We start from the raw sequence: 20,034 nt of genomic DNA, 5'->3' as shown, positions 1-20,034 counted from the left end.
GATGGATAGGAAAACACTCACTATCACATTGTGTGATGACGTGAAGATCTTTAATAGGATAAGGATGTCGTCTCCGATTCCGGAAAGTAAAAAGGCCACCTGACTCCGGCCACGTACGAGCAACCAGTGCTGAGAGGAAATTCCTCAGCCTGCTGTCAGAGCAGCAGCAACAACAGTGTGTGGCAGTTCGAACCCCAGCAACGATAAAAATCGGCACATCATCTCGCTCATTTCCTTTAGAAACAATGAAGACTTTATTTACAATTCCAAAGTTAATTTAAATCAAAAGTATGTACATATATGCAGTGTGAACAGTTTATTTTACACTTGTCCGGGGCAACTGTGACTGCAGATCAGATTGTGTACACATCGCAGTATATTTACATCAAGAAAAAAAAAAAAAAAGAATTGTACAAATCTTCAAGTGCACTTGGCGCGCACTCACAGCACATTATAAATATTCATGAAAAGTTAAATCTATTCAGATGGGATTGGTGCGATGACTATTGTGCCCTCTTTTCAATTTCAGCAATTACCCTCTAATAACACACAAAAAATATAGAAGCTGCTCCACTGGCTGCAAAGAAATGGTGGATTCTGTGCAGCAGAAGGAGGAGCAACTACACACCAAACAGCTTCAAGCGTCTTGGAGATTTTGTACATCTACAGACTACGGCAAGAGTTCAAGCTGTTTGGTCCAGACATATGAAATAATGTACACAGGCAAAAACTGCATAGATACAAAGGGGGTCTTAACCTCCTCCCGCATACAATCAATTTTACTGGGAAATCTGAGAGGGTCTGCGACAAAGCCTTGACAGTCTTTCGAGTCATGTCCCCATTACAGTTACAATTATCAGACGTCCGCGTCATACAGCATGGAGAGATTGGTATCAAATATTCTTTTTGGTCTTCACCTACATTACATGACACACTTCTGCAACTGTTAAAACATTGAACAGTAGAAAAAGAAGATTAGGTTTAAGGTCACTTATGCTACAGTCAGTGAGGATAGAGGATGAAATCAATTTCGACACCGAGGAACAAGATAAGGTTTTGGATGAAGGCGTACGTGCTTCGCCACACCAGTCCTATGACTCACCCTGTAGCCCATGAGCTGGTGAGGTCAGCTGGTAAATCCAAAATCAACGTCCTGATGCAGTTTACCGATACACTGACAGACCTGTGTGCACAGGCGCAGGAGTGATGTGGCAGAGGAACAGGTATAACACATAGGATAAGTCGTTCATTTTGTTAACATTGCACAGGAGAACAAGGCTGAAAAGAAAAAAAACAAAAAAAACTTCACAAAAGTATTTTTTGATCAATCGAAGAAAAGTAAGGCAGGAACTCAAGGGCTAGTATAGACAACAATTTAAGAGACAATTACAAAATGGATGTTTACAGCAGTTGAAAGAAGACATTCAAAACAGGTCCAAAACATTTTGACATATCAAAAATTTGTTAGAAATCTACAGGTGAACTCAAATAGGCACTTGAACTGAATATGGAGGAAAAAAAAAACTACCTCTGCTGTCCACCATCATGGCCTGGCTACAATCTACAAGTTGCTTGACCTTACTGATAAAGCCAAATGTTAAAAATCAGGTAGTGTAGCCCTGGTTAAACGAAGGAAATGACCAGGAACATTTTTACCGAGCAGATGATAGAAGCAAGAGATAAATGCCAGTTCAGATGACTCAAGCTGCAGAAAGTTCAATAGACTTTGAGAAGAGAAGAGGCTCAAGTCCAGCATTTTGTTATGGTCCAAAAAAAAAAAAAAAAAAAAAATCAAACCAAAAGCCATTCTTATGCATCCCACTTGAGTACTATATGCTAATTCAGAGTCTTGGGTCTGTAGTGTCCTACACACACAGAAGATGTGAAGCTGTACTAAACTATACCCAGGAAACTACAACATGCATGCCAAAATTTACAGTATCCCTAAGGATGGTATTGATGCTTATCCTGTGCTATGGGTATCTCCATAAATGACAAGCTATGGACGATGACTAAATACGTTATACAGGTTCGACAGGCTTCAGTCAGACCGCAGGAAAAGGCGATCAACATCAAATCATCTCCACTTGATTTCTTCGACAGTATGATTTAACATTTGTACATACAGCAGTGTATGCATTTTAAAATTAACATATAGCACTGAAGTGAGACACTGTGATTGTGTTGACCAACTAGGAAGTTTCGGTCACAATAAATTACAGTTTCAATCAAGTATTAAGACAACCTTTAAATATCAAATATGTTCTTGTTTCTTTCTTTCTTTTTTTTTCAAGTTTTCATTAGTTTTTTTTAATTAACCTGCATATTATATTGTCATGTTCACATTCACACTTTTTTGTGCTTTAAGAATTAGATCATTTGATTTGCTTTACATAATGTTAAAGTTCTCTGTTCTCAATATTTTGACAAGATAGACTACAATTCAACAGTTTCTTCTTTTTTGCCTATTGAACATTATTACACAATAAATAACATTTATGAGGCTTCAAACAGTATCGAGTCTCCATAACGTCCTAATACAGTGCAGCTTTCACAGTTTTGATCAGTGACATGTTCTGTGATTTAAAATTTGTTAGACTCACAGGTCTTGAGGACACTATTGTCCACCCTCTCATTGCAAACCTGATAGAACAATAATGCATCACACACAGCAAAAGCAGCGAGGAAGTGTTGTAGCGACTTGAGGTCCAAACTGAGGCAAAGGAAAGTCCCCAAAAACAAGCCAGAGGTAAAGAAAAGATGTCTTTGAGAAGCATCACCTGTGAAGATGAGGCACGTCTGTTTAGGTCTAGATTTTAGTCATCTTTTCGAATGTAAGGCAAGTTTTTCCAAATATTGTTGGACTCTAAGTACAAACGCTAAAGTTACTATATCGTCGTAAATGTAAACACTAGTCAAAGCAGTTCAATTGGAGGAATATAAAATCAAAAAGTAACATGTCACTGACCAAGACTTTTGGACCACACAGTATGCTTTTGCCTGCAACACTATTTGAAATTCTGAACCCATATACATTTTTCCTTATAGATTCAATAAAAATATACCAAGCTAGTTTTGTTCAACGTGTACTGTATATAGTGCACTGTTGAACTATCAACTTAGCAGCACTGATGGACTTGGTGCAAAAAAAACAAAGCAGCACAGTCCAACCTACTAAAACAAATACTCATTCTCAGACTGGTAACAGCAAAGGGAGCAGTTCGGGGGATGAGAACTAAGACTGGATGGCATGACGGTTCAAGAGGGCAGAATTTCTGGAAAAGGCGCTCTGCGTGGAACACAAAAGTAAAAAAAGACAACAACAACAAAAACCGTAAGCAAATTAATGCCATAGAGAAATGGGAGCTAATTTACAGGTAAAGAGGTAACAGTGGGACTGAAGGCATCTTGGGGTTGCTCGGTTGTTTGGCACTCAGCTGGTGGAAGACCGATTGACGGTGGGTTGGCTGGAATTCACGGGGCTGAAGAAAGACTGGGGCTGAGCGACGGCTGTAGGGGTAAACCTAAACGGTTCGATGTCACGACATGTCACCTCTTTTGTCGTTTTTCTCCGAGATTACACTGAGAACGTTGACTGTGTCCTTGAGCAGAGTGTCAAAGATGCTTTCTGCCAACTGCATTTTGACAAAAAGCTCATCCTCGTCATAGGTGACCCACTGGACCTCCTCCTCATGCAGTTCCTGCACCTGAGTGAACAAAAAACAAGTCACTTTGTGAGATGAAAGCAGCACACAACAATTTTCAATTTCAATTGTTGCTTTAAATGTTTGCATTTACCAGAATGTGATCGACTCTGTCACGTTTCTTTCTGCCAAACTTAAGCATCTTCTGCCAGTCCATCTTCTGACTCTGATCTTTTGCCAGACCGTAAAGTTTCAGTACTTCAGCGGTGATGAACTCCTGGGCAACAATGTGGAAGAAAAACATAAATTATCATGTGTAAATGCATTTTTTGTCACTTTAAAGAACTTTATTGCTGCACTCTGTTTTAATTTGCTAGGATTCTGAAAGGGGTTGTTAAAGAGCAAAATTGGGAGAAGTCTGTTGACTTTTTCAGTCACTTTAGCAGATAAGAAACTGAGATCTCAAAGTGCTAAAGGTCGAGCTGAAGTTTCACATGGGTGATTTCATCACTTAAAAGGGGAGTTTACATATATGTATTTGGGTGTCAAAGAACAGTGGTGTTACCTGGATTTTGGTAATGTCTCCTGAGGCCTTGACTCTGTGGAAGAAGGATGATATGACCCGCCTGGGTTTAACCCACTGAGGCTGATCTACATTGGGGTCTTCGGCATAGATCTCCTGCAGGATCTCCCACGTCAGGTCATACACAGCCTGAGAAATGACATCTTTTCAGTGTGTTTGCTTGACAAAAAAATTGCGGTCACGCGACACAAACAGCTACTTAATTAAAGAACAGTAAACCAGTAATCCTTTATGAAGATGAGCAATATAAATCCCTTACACAGGCTAGTAGCAACACATATGTTGTGTTAAAAATCAGCATGGAGAGTTGCGATTGAGGTCCACGTAATGTTCAAAGACTGCACTCAAGGTTATTGTTATAGTACAACGTTCCAAGCAGAAACTCACGAATCTGGAATGAACCTTTAGTTACTTCACAACCCCGCTGATCCGTTTCATAATACAGGTCCCTGCTCTTTTCACATCTGCTATGATCTGTATTTTAAAGCCTATGTTTCTATAGATAAATAAATAAATAAAAATAATAACACGCCTCACTATGTCATGAAACAAACTTCAGCTTGACATAAAGTTGGTTTTCAAATTCATATTATCACCTTTCTGTAGCTGCGGATGCAGAGGGCCTCCTGGTCTTGGGTACCAGCTTTTTCACGCAAATAGTCTTGTGAGGGTAAGGGGCACTGAAGCTCTGTGAGTGACGGCGTTCCTTCCTTTGCCATGCCACAGCTGACCCAGATTTCCTGAACGGCAGCGTGGACCATCTTCTCCACCTCAATGGCTGAGTGAGGCACAACCATGGCAGGCAGTTCAGGCAGTTTAGGGGGCAGGGGAAGAGGAACGGCAGGTTTGGGGGAAGGTTTCACTTGCTGGTCTCCATCTGGAGATGGGAGCAGCCGCCCAAGGGCTTCTGAGGCTGGTGAGACAGTCCTTTCCAGTTCTCCTCCCTGCTTTGCCTGTTCCTCCTCCTCTATCTGTTTCTGTTTCAGTCTCTGCTGTTCTCGACCTGAGCTGAGGCCAAAGTCCTCATCAAACCAGTCCTGATCATCACCCAGCTCATCAAGCAGTTCGCGACTCAGTTCCAGCTCTGCAAGCCGCTTGGCAAGCTCCTCTTGACCACTTGCCCCCAACACTGGACTCTCCTATTGTGAAAGAAAGAAGAAGACCAAAGTTAGGTGTTTGCTCCCGAAGATTTCCGATGCAGACTAATAAATGATTATTCTTATATCACTGATGGCTTCATACTTTCTCTCTTTCTGACATGTCAGACACAGCTTTTTAGGAAGAGAGCAAAAAATTCAAAGTCTGTCAACATAACCCTGGACTTTGCCTGAACACATCGCAAAAGTCTGGGTCCTCTAAAGCAAACAAACAGGATGTGATTCTCAGTAAATTGTTAATGATGCAGACAAATCCAGAGTTCAATGAAACATTGCATTTTGACACTGATTCGTTAAAATCTCTTTGTAACCTCATTGACTGTCTGTCTATGAGTCCTGGTTTCTGTTGTTTTACTTTTTCTTTATTTTCCTGGGATGCCAGGTAGAGATTGAGCATCGAAAAATCTAATGTGATTCTCCTCCAACAACAGCAGAGCAGCTGTCTGATCACATGATCACATCTGCATTCTCATGTTGTTTGTGCATTTATTCTGCCATGCTCATGAACCCCCCCCCCCAAACAAAAAGAGAAAAAAAAAAACAACTTCAAACTTGTGACAGATTTGGGGCAGCGCACTTGGAAGAAAAGTTAATAGTGTTCAGGGAAATGGGTAGGTCAGGCAGTTCTTAACATTTTTGCTGTACTTACATTTTTTACTACTAGTTTTCATAAAAAAATGTCAGGTATTCTTACCGGTCGGTTACATAACTCTGGAGAAGACAGCTCCTCTTTTTCAGCGGGCAAAAAGAAGGGTAGACCATCTCCTTGTTCCAGGGATATAATCTGTTCTTTGCCATCATTTTCAAAGAGCTCTCCATTCATCTGGTTTGATGCCTCAATTTTCTGCTCTTTAACTTTTTTAATCTGGGCGAACTGTTTCACTGTGTCCTTTACAAAGCTGTTCAGCAGCTCGTCTGCCAATGTGTTCAGAATAACTCTCTCCTTTTGGTCTTCCTTGTCAACTCTTCCATCATTGGAAATATCAGCAGGAGTACATGGACGGGGAGCATACATGTCCTCCTCCTCAATAAAGGTAGCGACTGCTCTCTTACTGCTTTTATCCAGGCTGATTCTTTCCTTGTTATTTGTGAAGAGAGGGGTAGATGAATTCTCAAAATCCAGAATGATGTCTCTACTCTTGTCATTAGAAAATGGATATTTGGATTGTTGTTGATCTTCCAAAATTAGACATATTTTGTCATTTTTTGATATGTCTTGATTACTGGAATCGTGATTTTGATCCTCAGACTTAGTAGTCACATTTTTGTTTCCAAATCCAAAGCTCTGAGAGGTTTTGTCATGTTTATACTTGGGACTTTCTTGTTTTGAGCCTTTGTCCTTGTCTTTTTTACATTTATGATCCCCTTTTCTTGAGAAATCGTCTGAAAAGGAGTCTTCGTCCTCTGTGGTGTCCGCGTAGACCTCAAACTTGTCTGGCAGATGCGTGACTTTGTCTGGCGGAGCAAAAATGCCATGGCATTCATCGCAGTTAAAGTAAGCGATGCCATCGTAAGTGCCATTGTTGCTTCCTTCTGGCTTGTCCAACTCCACGCCAGCCCAGAAACCATTGGCAAATCTTGTTTGGCCTTTAAATCTCAGAGTGCCAGGTTGCACACCACCCACGAGAACTCTGTCGCCGATGTTAAAGCCTGGCATTTCATCGATAACCAGAGAAAGAGGAGTCCTGATGGGTGAAATGGGGGGCGAGTGCTTGGAATGAATGTTCTTACTCTCATACTCAGAGTCATCGTTCTGCCTACGAAGATCCAGTAGTCCAACAGATTCATGACTGGCCTTACTGGGGTCAGAATGTTCACTAAGCTCTTCATTTATTTCTTCTTCTACCTCCTCTTCTTGGCTGTCAGCCTGGGTCACCCTTTCAGGGTACTCCTTTGTTGACTTCTTGGTTTCACAAGGGAAGACCGAGATTTGAGAGGTCTTGGAACTACGATGCTTCTCCCCTGATGACTCAAAATCATCATTGTACCCATCTGCTGAGAGAGACGGTGTCTTGACATCTTTCAAGGGTTTCTCCTGTCTTAATAAAGATGCATCAGAGTGAGGTGAACATGACTGGTTGCTGAATGATTGGCTTGGATGTTGTGATGTTTTGAGGTCCATTTTGGCGATAACGTTCGTTGATCGTGAGCTCTCCTCTTCAGATGAATCTCTGGTCTTTACTTGTCTATTTTGATCTAGGCTAAGATGGGGCTGTTCTCTTCTTATGGATTGGGAAACATCGTTAGATGTGAGCAGCTTTTCCTGAGATTCAATATGGTCTTCTGTTTCTAGCTGGAGAAGACAACTCGATTGTTGATCCTCAAACTTATCACTGCTTACTACATCCAGCTCTTCTTCAATACAGGATTTCTGGTCAGATACAATGTTCTCATCCACAAATTCATTCATTTGTGACGGCGTTCTCTGAGAGGAAGGTCTGGATAGAAGGCTCTTGAGTCCTGAGGCTGGACCTTCTGGACTGCTGTACGCAGGAGTTGGAGTCACGGATGGCGTGTCTTCTTCAGATAAAATTTCCATTAATGAGGTAGATCTTACATGATCTGGCAGATATTTTGTGCCTGTTATAAATGGAGAGATTCACATTTTTAATTGTGAATTTATTGCCAAAGTGTGTAAATGGATATGCTAAGAATTTATTGTGAAATGTAGAACAACTGACCCGGTTCTGTTGATGAATCCATTTGTGTTTTCCCAGAATCGCAGATTTTGTGGGTTTCAAGCCTAGAGAGAGTCATTATGTTCAATACGACTCATTTCTACATCATGATATGGTCAGATGAATGAATAATAAAGATTTGTACCACTGTGCAGGTGATTTGATCCTGGACTCCTCAGCAGATGAGCTGGAGTCTTTATTGAAAGACTTTGTGTCAGGAACTAATTCTGACTCTTTGTTCAATTCCGCCTTTGTTTTTTCAATGTAGGTGTTATAGTTCTGCAAACAAAAAGTGGTGATTAATAGATATAAATCTGGCAACAAATGATAAACAAACAAACAAGCAAAGTGTTATAAAACACACCACCATGGTGAACTAGAAGGTGTCACACAAACAAAGGTACCTGTAGCTGCTTTAGTAGGCTTGCTTCTTGTGCCTTCAGGCGCTCCTTGTGCCTCTTCTTCTGCTCCTTTTTCAGCTGGTAGGCCATAAACTTTCGTTTTTTAAGTTCGTCTTTCAAGGCTTTGATACGGCTCTCTATGTCACTTTGGTCTGAAATGGGCTCTGAGAGCAAATTAAGATCACAGTTAGAATGTGAGAGCAGTGCCAGGTTTCTGATTAGGAAATAGTAATCCAATGCTGTGCCCACTCAAATCTAATTATTTGGAGATTAACATATATCGTCTAACAATATTGTATTAGGTCCAGTTTGATACATAGTGTTTTAAAATAGCATTTATCAGTGCCCAGTACATTATGAAACTGGTCCACATCAACACAGCGAAATTCTCGTTACTGGATTAATACAAACGGTGCTGAGGGCTTCATCCTTCCAGGTTAGGTATCTTGGAAATGTTTGTATTAATGATCCCTGAGAGTGTATTGCAGGCCTACAGGATTGTTGGGTCAAATTCCTCTGCCTTGCTATCCCTCACAGCGTACATATGATTTCAAGAAACTCACCACTCTGTGTGACAACATTGGTGTCAGTAAGTTGATTTGGGTCCTGGTTGGTGGTTTGGGAAGATGACTGAGGCTGCATCTTGGTTTTGTTGCTGCCATCAGCGAACGGAGAAGCAGGAATGGGGCTATCTTTGAATGAAGAGGACTGGAAAGAGCAAACAGAAAGTAAGGGGTAAGAATATTACTTCAAAATGATAACACTGTCAGACTGAGTAACTGCACGAAATTACAAGCACAATAAAATAAGAGTCATTCCATTATGGAATATTGTGTGCAACTATACTAAACACTCTCTAACAATGACATTCTAATAAATACCTGTGCATGTTTTCATAGTTCTCCAGTTCTAAATTTTCCTCAAGGGTGGTCAAGGTAGTAGCCATGCAGGACATCCACACATACCAGAAGTATAAGAACTAAAGGAAAACATTTGATCTTACTTGTCTACTTGCAGAGGCTGAGACCGAAGAGTCCTGGATGTCATTTGCAGGGCAGCTGTGAACTGACGCCAAAGTTGAGTCAGAGACTGATGCACTTTGTGCTTGTTGGGACGGCTGTACCTCTGTGTGTATACTGGTGCCAGGAGTAGCAGGGGAACAATCACCCTCACTTATATACTCTGAAAATAAGGCGAAAAAAATGTTAGGTCGCTTTGAACCGTATTCTAATAACACAAGGTGTGTCCTGTATTTAATTTCAAAGACGTGCAGAAATTGTTTTGACAAGAAACCTGATAGCTACTTGAACTACAAGCTCCATGAAAGAAATATGTAGTTGCACCTTTTTCACTGTCAGTTCTTGGCTCTGAGATTTGAAGGTGACTTGAGATGGGACTAATATCAGAGATCTCCTTTTTCTGACTCTCTGACATGTCCCTGTCCCACTGTGCCAGGGCCTCCTTTTCAATTCTACGAACTTCTGCCTCCTCCTTGTCCAGCCGCTGCTTCCACTGCAGCAGCTCCTCAGCATGTCGACGCCTCTGCATCAGCTGTTGCTCCCGTTTGGTTAGGAACCTGGGAGGTTGATGGTAAGAATAAAAAGGCAAAAAGTATAAGGAAAGATGGAAGCATTGAGGAAGAGACCATAGAAGATGATAAAGAGTAAAAAAAAGTAGTGGCAGACAAGGAAAAGAAGACAGTGGTGAAGGAAGGATAAAGTAAAATGAAGACTTTTAAGATATTGGTGCATTAAATCAAACATGGCAGAGGCAAGCAGACACAAATGACCTGAGCTAGCAAATTTCACAGCAAACTCACCTCAAATATCTGTCCAACATAAACACACAATATACAGCGGAGACATGCCTTGCTTATTTTTTTCCAGCAAAATAGAAATCAGTATCCAAAGATACAAATGTAACACCCATCAAATGCAAAAAAAAAAAGAAAAGATGATGAACGGTCACCATAAAGAATAGTTGGAAAATAACAGTGGAAATGCCAGACGCATGCATCATAAGCAACCCAAAGGTTCCAAAAGAACGGGGTGTTTTGCAAATACCAAGGCTTAACTTTGTTGCGCCTACCCTTGAGAATTTGTCACGTTTTAATCCAGCGACCCATTTTGGGTTACAAACAAAGAGCAGTTTGTGGAGTCAGGTATAGCTGTCGTGTGATGTGGTCTGCCACGGCTGTGGGTGCCATTACAGCGCAGTATTATTTGGCTGTGATCTAATTTAGAGCCTTTCTCTTGTCCTAATGTATACTGATGACAGAGCAAACACTGACGGGGTTCTTTTAGTGCCTCCCTAAACTCTATTACAGCCAATGGCTATCTGTACAAATGATCCCATCCAATGAAACGGTTACCTAATAAAGAGAGCTAGTTAAGATTTATGGAGTTAATTAAACAGGCGGACTAATCCATCACTATTCCATTGTTATAAACTAAATAATTTTGATGAAAACACAATCTCAAAACATGTTTTAATTGACTGGGCTAAGTGAACAACAGTCACAGTGTGACCTGGAGGATGCTGAGAGAAATGCACGGAAACTGCATTGTTAGTTTTGAGAAGAAAGAGTCGAAAATTTAATCCCAAAGAAATCAAGAGATGGATCACAGCATAGTCTAACATTCCAAGCTAATAAGGAAGGTTATAATCAAAATAAGCATGACCTTTGTCCTTCACAAATCAATCTCAAAACTTTTCAATGTGATAATTTTTAGTCGGTGTTTGAATTTTTTGCAACACAAGCAGTGTGCTCTTATGTATAACAGTGTGACCACTCAATATGCATCTTGTCTCACAACATAAACACCAAAAGTCAATATAAACAAAAAAAACAAAAAAACAAAACAAAAGTGAAGGGGTCAAAGGGACAGCTTATTCCAGCAAGGCAGCATTCCCCTGGTATTTTCAAGCTTCCACTCACGATCCGCCACTGATTCCATCCTGCAGATAAAACTCCTTAAAAACCACACAGAAACCCAAAACAGCCCAACCAGTCATTTAAAACCCCCTCCCAACAAGGACCCAGTGCCAGTGGATGAACACAAGCATGTTCCATGGGGTGGGGTTGTGGTTGGGGTGAGGAAGAGGCTAGGGGTCAGGCTAGGTGTAGTTGCGGCGGAAGAGGCATAAACCACTATACAGTACCTGACCAACTGGTTGTAGATAAAGAGCTGGAATTTAGGGTGAAGGTTGGGGAGACAGACACTGAGGGAGGCCCAATGCTGGGCCGTGAACACAGAAAAGAAGTAGTGGACAGGTGAACAGTGTCTACAACACACAAACACACAACAAAGTGACATAAAATGACCAACATATAGGTATGGAAGCACACAAAACACACAATGTGGGTGTGGAAAAACATTAAATACAGGGGGTAAAAACAAAAAAAGAGAAGGAGAGAGAGAAGAACCTTATGAGGTATTTTTTTATTTATTCCAATGGAATAAGATGGTTTCTGTTAGACAATGCTTGTTTTCGATGAAAATGGTTTTGCGTCAAAAAAGAAATGCTAAATTTGTTGGTAATTAGTAAAAGGATTCCTAAATTTGTTAGGTTTTTGGAAAGTAAAGTGATTATTTGTGCCAGTGTGCAATATATTTATATACAAACTATAGATTGCAATGATCAACAATAATACCGGTAATTGCGAGCGACCGGAACAGGGGAAAGGAAAGCTAGGGTAACTTCCAACAAATCTGACAGGAAAGAGTGGCATGTAATTAATAGCCAAGTTTGAAATCTCATTTCCTGAATAATTAAGCCACTTGTGCAGCTTCTCGGTCATGAGACTCTACAGTCACCTGATCCCCTAAACCTTTAGCTGGATCAAAAATCTTGGAAGTTTTCAAAACCTGAGAAAACTCCCAACAAATTTAGGTGCCAGTCAGGCAAGAGAAAGCAATGATTACAAACTATGCTTTTCTTGCAGAAAATAGTTGGGAATAGTTCCCCCATTAATGTTATTTTAGGAAGGTACGATTGCTCTTAAGTGAAAAAAAGGTTTCTAACACTTATAATAATAATAATTTAATAATAATTTATCCTTCCCCCCCGTTGGGGGAAATGATAGGCTACCGTCCACCACCGCCAAGGGAGCAGTTAGGGGTTCAGTGTCAACAATACTTCAACAAACTAGGGAGTCGGGAATCGAACCAGGAATGTTAGGTTATACAGATCTATCTTTCTAATGCTGTTAAGAGGGGTAGCAGTTAAAGGTGTCTTGTTTAAAGGGAAAACATGGAGCATGCTTATCTTCTCTTCCACCCACCTGAATCAACTTAGACAGCAACATAAACGCAGAACTCTGTGTTATTACTGCTAATATTGATTTGGTTAATTGCTACTCAAATGTGTGGTGTTAAGAAAATCTGTTATGTTATTAAAGGAAGAACAGTGATTAGAACTAACATTATAATGATGACAAATATATCCAAACTCCTTAATTCATCTTAATATAGGCTCATCCCAGTTGGAAAAGAACATTTAGCAGTGAGATCGAAAAAAAAAAAAAAGGGAAAGAGTTCTCTGTTAAATGTCTCTAGATTGTGTTTCGCGAATTAAACCAAGACTGACAGGAAAAATATATGTTCAGGCAATTTCCAGCATTTTGGGGGAAAGAATTTCAAAAAGATAAGCAAATAAAAATCGCAAGGTAATGGGACAGACACACAATACCCACTGTGAAAATCAATATTGTTAGGAGTTAAGAACATATTTCAGGATTAATAAACCCTAATTTTTTTATGAATGATAAATTGAGAGTTTTTACTTTTCATCCATTTGAGATCGCATCTTCTTCAGCTTCTGCATAATGCTGCTTGTCTCACTTCCTGAGATGGATGGCGAAGGAGAGGGGGTGCGGATGTCGTCAGAGTGTCTCATGCAAGGTGATGCTGCTTCTGATACTGGTAGTTCTAACATTGGAGTCTCCTGGAGCAAAGATGAACAGGTGTGTGCAGACAATTAGAATAAAAGGCAAAAAAAGCCTCAAGTAATGGCCTACAGCATTCATGATTTTTTTTTTAAATTCTGAGTTATGGCTTTGCTACGCATTCCTCTGTAGGTAATATCAGTTGCACTACTTACCGCTGATACTTCACACCCAGCACACTTGAGACGCTCTTTCAGTCTCAATGTAGAAGTTCTCATACGCTCAATCTCCTCCTGCTGTTTCAACAACAGCTGCCTTTCTTTTCTGGCTGCTTTGTTAGCCTCCTGAAGACGTTTTATCTCAGCCTGGTAGAGAAGCAGAGAAAAACAAACTAAATTTATGTCAAGTAGTGGGTTCACTAACTATAGACACCAGGAAATGTTACATAGGACAATTTAAATTTCCCCAGGGATATTGAATTCAAGTTATTTTGAATTTGAAATGTTAAGTATTTAGCTTGATTTACTTTATACGAGAAAAAGTCCCAATAAACACAGACATTTTTCCTCCAATCATAAAGTACCATCAGTCACACAGACCCCTGTTGTAATCAGGAAAGGAAGTCATGCTGTTCGGAGTCCAGAACAAATATTTTACCACGTGCACTGATCATGGTGAGCAAGCAATTTTCTCTTTCTTTTGCTCACTGAAGCCAGGTTGTAATAACACCATTAAGTAAGAAATCCAACAATGAGGTATACTCAGTGATGGAAAGAGATAATGTGCACTCAATTAATCAGTGTGGGTGATCAATTCTGAATTGTTTTGATCGAAAACATTCAATTAAAGCAATCCCGAGGCTGTCAAAAAGTATATATAACAAATATAGCAACCCAATAATGATTTGACAACCTAAAAAGCAGAGCTTACATATTTATTCAAATCTAATGTGAATTTAAAAAATCCATAATTTCAATTACCCATACCTGTTCCTGCTGAAGTCTCATCAGGAGGCCCCTCTGCTTCTTACGGATGGGTGGCATTTTGTCATCCTCACCCTTGTCTCTCAGATGCTTTTTCTGATGCTCAAGCCACTCAACCTCAGTTCTGATCTTCTCCTTGAGAGCTTTCTGACGAAGACCCAAGAGAGAGCTCTGGTGCTGCAGCCTCACTTCTTCATCTTTCATGTACTGACGAACCATTTCCATGGTGAACTGGGAAAAGCTGTCTTGTCCGCTAGAAAAGGCAATGCTCCCATTCTGACAGTATAGAATAGTCAAATGGGTGAGGTTAGATTGGATAAAAAAACATTTATTCAAAGGGTCAGTGGTTGGGAGGTTTTTCAGTAAAGAGGAGAGTGATGGAATGCAATGTACTCTATATAACCATTTTGTAAGCAAACATATACCGTAATTTCAGGACGATAAGCCGTGACTTTTTTCACTGAAACAATGATGCGGCTAATGTATGGAATTTTTGAGGGGGGGGGGGCTAACGAGCTTCACGCTGCTAAAACATATATCCTCTTCACATCGGACAGGTGAAATGACCGGGCAATTCTGAGTCTGTTCAACTCGGACACCGAAGAAGACTTTGGCGGTTTTAGTGCGCAGGAGGAAGCCCAAGATAGCGATCGGCTAGCCTGTGCGGCTTATATTGTGGTGCGCTCAATAGTCCGGAAATTACAGTAGATCTATGAATGATAAACTGCCTCTCACCTTTAAGATATTGTGTGCCCCTGAAACCAATATTTTATCAAGCTGGGAACCACTGTTCTCTGATTCCTCGTGGTGGCGTGGCCTCTTTTCCATAGTCTCACGACGGTGTGCTTCAGAAGGCAACAAAGAGCGGAAAGACCGCTCCTCTATCTCATCCTCTGTCATGGACTCATCAAACTTGAGTGAATACTCAGTGATAACTGATGTACTTTCCCCTGTGGAGTGAAAATGAGATAAGCTTGGCATTGAAGGAGAAAAACATATAACTCAGGACATTATGTATCTTAGTGGCCTGCTGCTACCTTTGTCATCCACTACGGAGGGGATGCTGTCACTGCAGACAGAGTCATTGAAAGCTGTAGGAAGTTCTTCTTCAATGGAAGCGTCACCTGCTTCTCCCTGTGTGTTCTGTTCGTTTCCCCCTTTCCTCCATTTTAATTCCGACACTTCTTTTTTTCCCTGTTCTTTCTGATCCCCTGATGTGTGTGACGGGTTATGTTGACTACTTGAGTCTGCGCCACTGGAAAAAAAAAGACAGACTGAATGTATCTTAAGCTTTAAAAAAAAAAAAAAAAAAGACTAAACAGTAAAACTCAAATTCAATAAAGGCACCATTTGATACCTGAGGCTGGATCTTATGAAGGGTATGGAGTCAGAGTGACTGACGCTGTTCAGTGAAGACTCTGGTTCATTCGTCCGGATCCCTTTGCTTGAACCCTCGGTCTGGAAGCTGAGGATTGTGAAGATTATGCAGAAGTGCCGAATGGTAAATGCTTACAAGGATTTGACCAATGAATAAAGATATTTTTGTGAGTGGTAATGTTTGAAAAACTCAAATGTGCAAAATTACAGCATATGACAGACTGATATTTGGCAGATTATTATAGACTTTGGCAACACAACTGGGGCCTTAAGACACGTAACTCAGGTAAGTACTGAAAAAGGGTCTCGTTATTTCACCTGTCAGAGTCAGATTTCTCCTCTTGTTGTTTTGCAAAGGAGCTTCGCTTCTCCTCCCGCTGGTGCTGGCCGATCACAGGAGCAGGGACAGCCAAGGCTCCTGTGATATGTGACTGCGCCAGTTCTGTCATCTTGTGGAAAAACAGCACAAACACAATTCAAAATATCTGATGACTGTTGAACCAGCAGCTTTGTATTCCTTATGTCTGATATATATCCATAGGAACCCCATAATTAATATCTTTTTGTTCAAATAAAAATGTACAGGCTGTCTCCAAGAAGAGAGGAAAGTCAGTGTTTGCTAACCTCCTTAATGTGTCGGGCTGCATTGGCTGTGTACCGAGCTGCCTCAGCTTGTTGACTCATCAGCTTCGTAGTTGCATCTTGGAGACTCTCCAAAGTCTCTTTTTGTGTCACTGCCAAGCTTTCCTGCAGTTCTATATGAGCCTGGATATCATTAAAATGATATGCAAACATATGAAGAGAAATAGCACTCGTACCTTCAAATGTGCATTCTTATTCTGAGAAGAAAATTAAATGATTAGCCACTACTGTGTGCAAAGTTATACCCTGGCCACCCGCTGTCGGTTCTCCTCCAGCTGTAATTTAGTCTCGAGAGCTTCTCTTTCAGCCTTGATCTTCAGCTCATAAAGGTCATGCTCATGGCGCTGTTGCTTTGCCTGTGGAGCAAAAGTTAAGTCAGTTAGTTAGTACACTAAATCTGAATATATCTACAAATCTGAAACTGTAATCAGGTCATAAATGACAAAAATGAAGGCAAAAAGCCTTCATGGGTTATCTCGGCTACATAACTGATTACTAAAATTAAACTTTGATGGATTTGATTAAATTAAAAATTGATTGACTACATGAAATTTATCAAACAAAAGGAAATTATACTGCAGAGCTTATTGTACTGCACAGCTTCAAGACTACTGGAAGACATTTTGCATATACAGTACCGTGGCCACTTAAAATACAATTCACTTTACATATGAAATTTTAAGATACGAAGCGTGATTCAAGCAAATTCTATCGTTGAAATACGAAAAAAAAAAAAAAAGTGAAATTGTGATTTGCCCTCGCAAATCGAAAATGCTTCATGATGCTGCTGCATCCTCTGAATTTATGCTGCTCGCTGCGCTCACCTTGAAAAACTTCTGACCGCTGTTAAGGACCGGGATGTTAAGTTAATTTTAATTCAAATTTTAGATTATTGTAATGTGTAATAAAATTCATTGTAAGTGTATGTTTTTTGCTCAGTGTCTATGTTCTTAGCCTCCCTCGTATCCTAGTAACCACTCGCCGCCATCTGCAGTCGTCTGTGTATGAGGTAAGGATTCATATTACAACACTATAAGTTTACAATAACCATGAATTTCTTTTCGACGTCCCCTACATTATTATTATCCTTCTTTTTCAGTGTTTTTCTATATTAATATCCTTATTTTGTGAGCTTTGGGGGGGAACAAATGAATTAGTTTTCTGTTATTTTAAATGGGAAAAATTCATTTAAGATACATATTAAATAAATAAATAATGAAATAAAATAAATAAATAAATAAATAAATAAATAAATAAATAGCATCAACATTCAAACCTGCTTCTAGAACAAATTACATTCGTATCCTGAGGTACCACTGTATATACACAACTGCAATTCACAGACTACTGCCATAACTATTGAGATTTTCATTGCTGTGAGATTTTTTTCGACAACTAATAAATGCATTGTCAAACTAGGTACGAATATTGTAAGCAAAAACCTTTAGCATTTGGGCCAATGATGCACTCTCCTGCTGAGCCATGGAGACACCCATCAGCCTCTCAACATCCCCCAGCTGCCTGACGGACTCCTCAATAGATTCCAGGTAGTGAAGCTCTACTGCCATACGTTGTTGCAAGACAGCAGGCGAATACTGTAGTTCACCTAAGGATGGATTTGATATAAGGAAAGCATATGCATTTATTGGTGTTACCAATTGCCTAAACAACATGTTTCGTCTTTCTTCCCATTATGAAATGTGAGGACCTCTGTTACACAACCAACAGGTGTAACAACAAAGTTGAAGCAGGTATTACAAAACGTATGTACCGGTAATAAGATTGCTTGCTTATACTATCCAATAGAACACAAAATGCAACACTTAGTAATTATAATTACCTGGGGCTATGGTTTCTTCTCTACAATAATGACCTGATGTGCCTGCATGCATGAAATTCTGGTCAACCAATGAGCCGCCTCTCAGGGGCTCACTGGGACCATCAGGTCCTGGAGGAGAACTAGAGTCTGGAAAGCCAGAGGGGGACGCCAGTCTAGGCCTTGTTGCGGGAGACTTCTTCCCATCCAACCCCAAACTAGGAATGAAACACAAGTAAAGAATTGCATATCATCACTGCTCATTCTAAGAGTAGAGAGTATCCTCAGGTGATATGATGGTGAGATTTCAAAGGCTTAGGGTTTTCACTGAAGAATAATTTAGAAGGAGAAGGCCCCGAAACAAGATGGATCCAGGGCCCTGTGAGCTCTTGAGTGGACCGTGGCTTAACTGTGACAGGCCCCGGCTGTGAATGGATAAATTGTGCTCCTCAAGGATAAACACTAAACAGGGTCTAAAATCATTAGAATAAAGGCCACTTCCACACTTGAGCAGAGTAGACATATAAAGTACATCAACTCGAAATGTAATCAAGTTACTTTTTTCCAAGACACAATAATCGGAAAAGTAACAACAATATTAAAGCAAAAGACAAGTTTTGCCAGAGAACAATATTGTAAAATCTTAGTGATTTATGTTTAGATTAGATTTCAAAATAGACCAAAATCCTGACTATGACTTTGCTTATGTCAGGTAGACAAACTGCTCAATTGTTGATACTTCAGTATTATTCTGTCAACTGCAGATCTGAATACACATCCCAAACCCACACCCAGCATTTAGTTCAAGCACATTTTTCTGGAGCTGCAAGCTGCTTGATAGCAATGCTTAGAGGACACAGGCCCTGAGTCACTTCCTTTAAAGTACAATAACATCTATTGTGTGAGGCACCAGGAGGAACATAATTATGTAAAAATGTATGCCTTTAACCTATAGACAGAGTCTCCACAGATAGGCAAGAATGTGTCACCTGAGCTGAGGAACGCCATTAAAGGGCTCCAATGTAACCCCTGGGCACTGACATTAAAAGGGATTTTTTTTTGCTTCTTGGCAGCAGGCTCTTGCTGTGGTGAAGCTGACTGACCGGACTAACCACCCAGCAGGCCTCGATAACAAAGTGTTCCAGTGTTCTCTGTCTTTGGTTGGACTGTAGCCTCCTTCTGTTACAGGGTACTATACAGATGCCTCAAACTTTCAACAAAACAGAGAGCCACACAAACTATTTAGACAGGCTGCCACAACCTGGACAAAGTCCCAATAGAGAATGTTTTCTGTTATCTCTGACTTAAAACCACATTTGGCCAATAGATTTTGAGAGAAAGTAGTGTGTTGTGGTTTCATTAAGGTTCATTATGATATGAGCAAAGTCCAAAACATTACTTAAAATCCATCTGACATTTATGTGGAACTTTCACACTAACAAAAAAGTAACTGTGGACCAGTCAGTGCTCCATCTACTCTTCATAAAATCATCACTTCTGGAAGCAGGTATTGCCAAATGCTTGAATTGCTATTAATAAAGTTAATAGTAGCTCTCGTAGCCACCTGACATTGTTACCTTTGCTTAGAAAGCCCTGATGGTAATGCGTCATTACAGTGGGAATTCTTGTGGCTATTGGCAGCCCTTGTATCCGAGCTTTTCCTTCTGGAATCAAATGACAGTTCTTTTGGAGGCGTTGAGAATGAGCTTATTTCATCTTCAACCAGAGTGGCACCACTTTGGTCTGATACATTTCCTGAAAAGGAATGATCCAGTTATATTGTGCATCAGAGTATATGAACAGTTCACCTGCAAAAGCATAATTGTTGAAAAGCATAATTCGGATTTTTGTTTTCCAATTTTTTT

The 20,034-nt window shown here is 40.2% G+C and overlaps 1 protein-coding gene across 3 annotated transcripts in view; it reads right to left on the bottom strand.

Annotated features, from left to right (window-relative positions):
- Positions 1-230: 230 nt before the first annotated feature.
- Positions 231-20,034, bottom strand: part of cep350 (centrosomal protein 350) — a 32,048-nt gene continuing 12,244 nt past the window's right edge. For 2 of the 3 annotated variants that reach the window (XM_086161456.1, XM_086161457.1), the window contains exons 15-38: positions 19,747-19,924; positions 18,194-18,387; positions 17,796-17,959; positions 16,599-16,709; positions 16,336-16,476; positions 16,030-16,160; positions 15,692-15,799; positions 15,372-15,589; positions 15,070-15,284; positions 14,338-14,610; positions 13,567-13,716; positions 13,250-13,410; positions 11,626-11,748; positions 9,807-10,039; positions 9,467-9,645; positions 9,027-9,171; positions 8,467-8,627; positions 8,208-8,341; positions 8,066-8,127; positions 6,079-7,964; positions 4,824-5,366; positions 4,210-4,356; positions 3,799-3,921; positions 231-3,707 (exon numbers count right to left, since the gene is read on the bottom strand). In XM_086161456.1, coding sequence (XP_086017582.1) covers positions 3,540-3,707; positions 3,799-3,921; positions 4,210-4,356; positions 4,824-5,366; positions 6,079-7,964; positions 8,066-8,127; positions 8,208-8,341; positions 8,467-8,627; positions 9,027-9,171; positions 9,467-9,645; positions 9,807-10,039; positions 11,626-11,748; positions 13,250-13,410; positions 13,567-13,716; positions 14,338-14,610; positions 15,070-15,284; positions 15,372-15,589; positions 15,692-15,799; positions 16,030-16,160; positions 16,336-16,476; positions 16,599-16,709; positions 17,796-17,959; positions 18,194-18,387; positions 19,747-19,924 — 5,948 coding nt within the window. In that variant the 3' untranslated portion in view covers positions 231-3,539. The remainder of the gene's footprint in view (positions 3,708-3,798; positions 3,922-4,209; positions 4,357-4,823; positions 5,367-6,078; positions 7,965-8,065; positions 8,128-8,207; positions 8,342-8,466; positions 8,628-9,026; positions 9,172-9,466; positions 9,646-9,806; positions 10,040-11,625; positions 11,749-13,249; positions 13,411-13,566; positions 13,717-14,337; positions 14,611-15,069; positions 15,285-15,371; positions 15,590-15,691; positions 15,800-16,029; positions 16,161-16,335; positions 16,477-16,598; positions 16,710-17,795; positions 17,960-18,193; positions 18,388-19,746; positions 19,925-20,034) is intronic. The other variant, XM_086161458.1, reaches the window with a different exon arrangement.

Source organism: Fistularia commersonii, chromosome 16, assembly GCF_037954325.1.
Source record: "Fistularia commersonii isolate RoL2024-O1a breed Wild chromosome 16, RoL_Fcom_v1.0, whole genome shotgun sequence".
Lineage (NCBI taxonomy): Eukaryota > Metazoa > Chordata > Actinopteri > Syngnathiformes > Fistulariidae > Fistularia > Fistularia commersonii.
The sequence above is the reverse complement of the archived record's forward strand: the minus strand, read 5'-3'. Positions and strand labels throughout refer to the sequence as shown.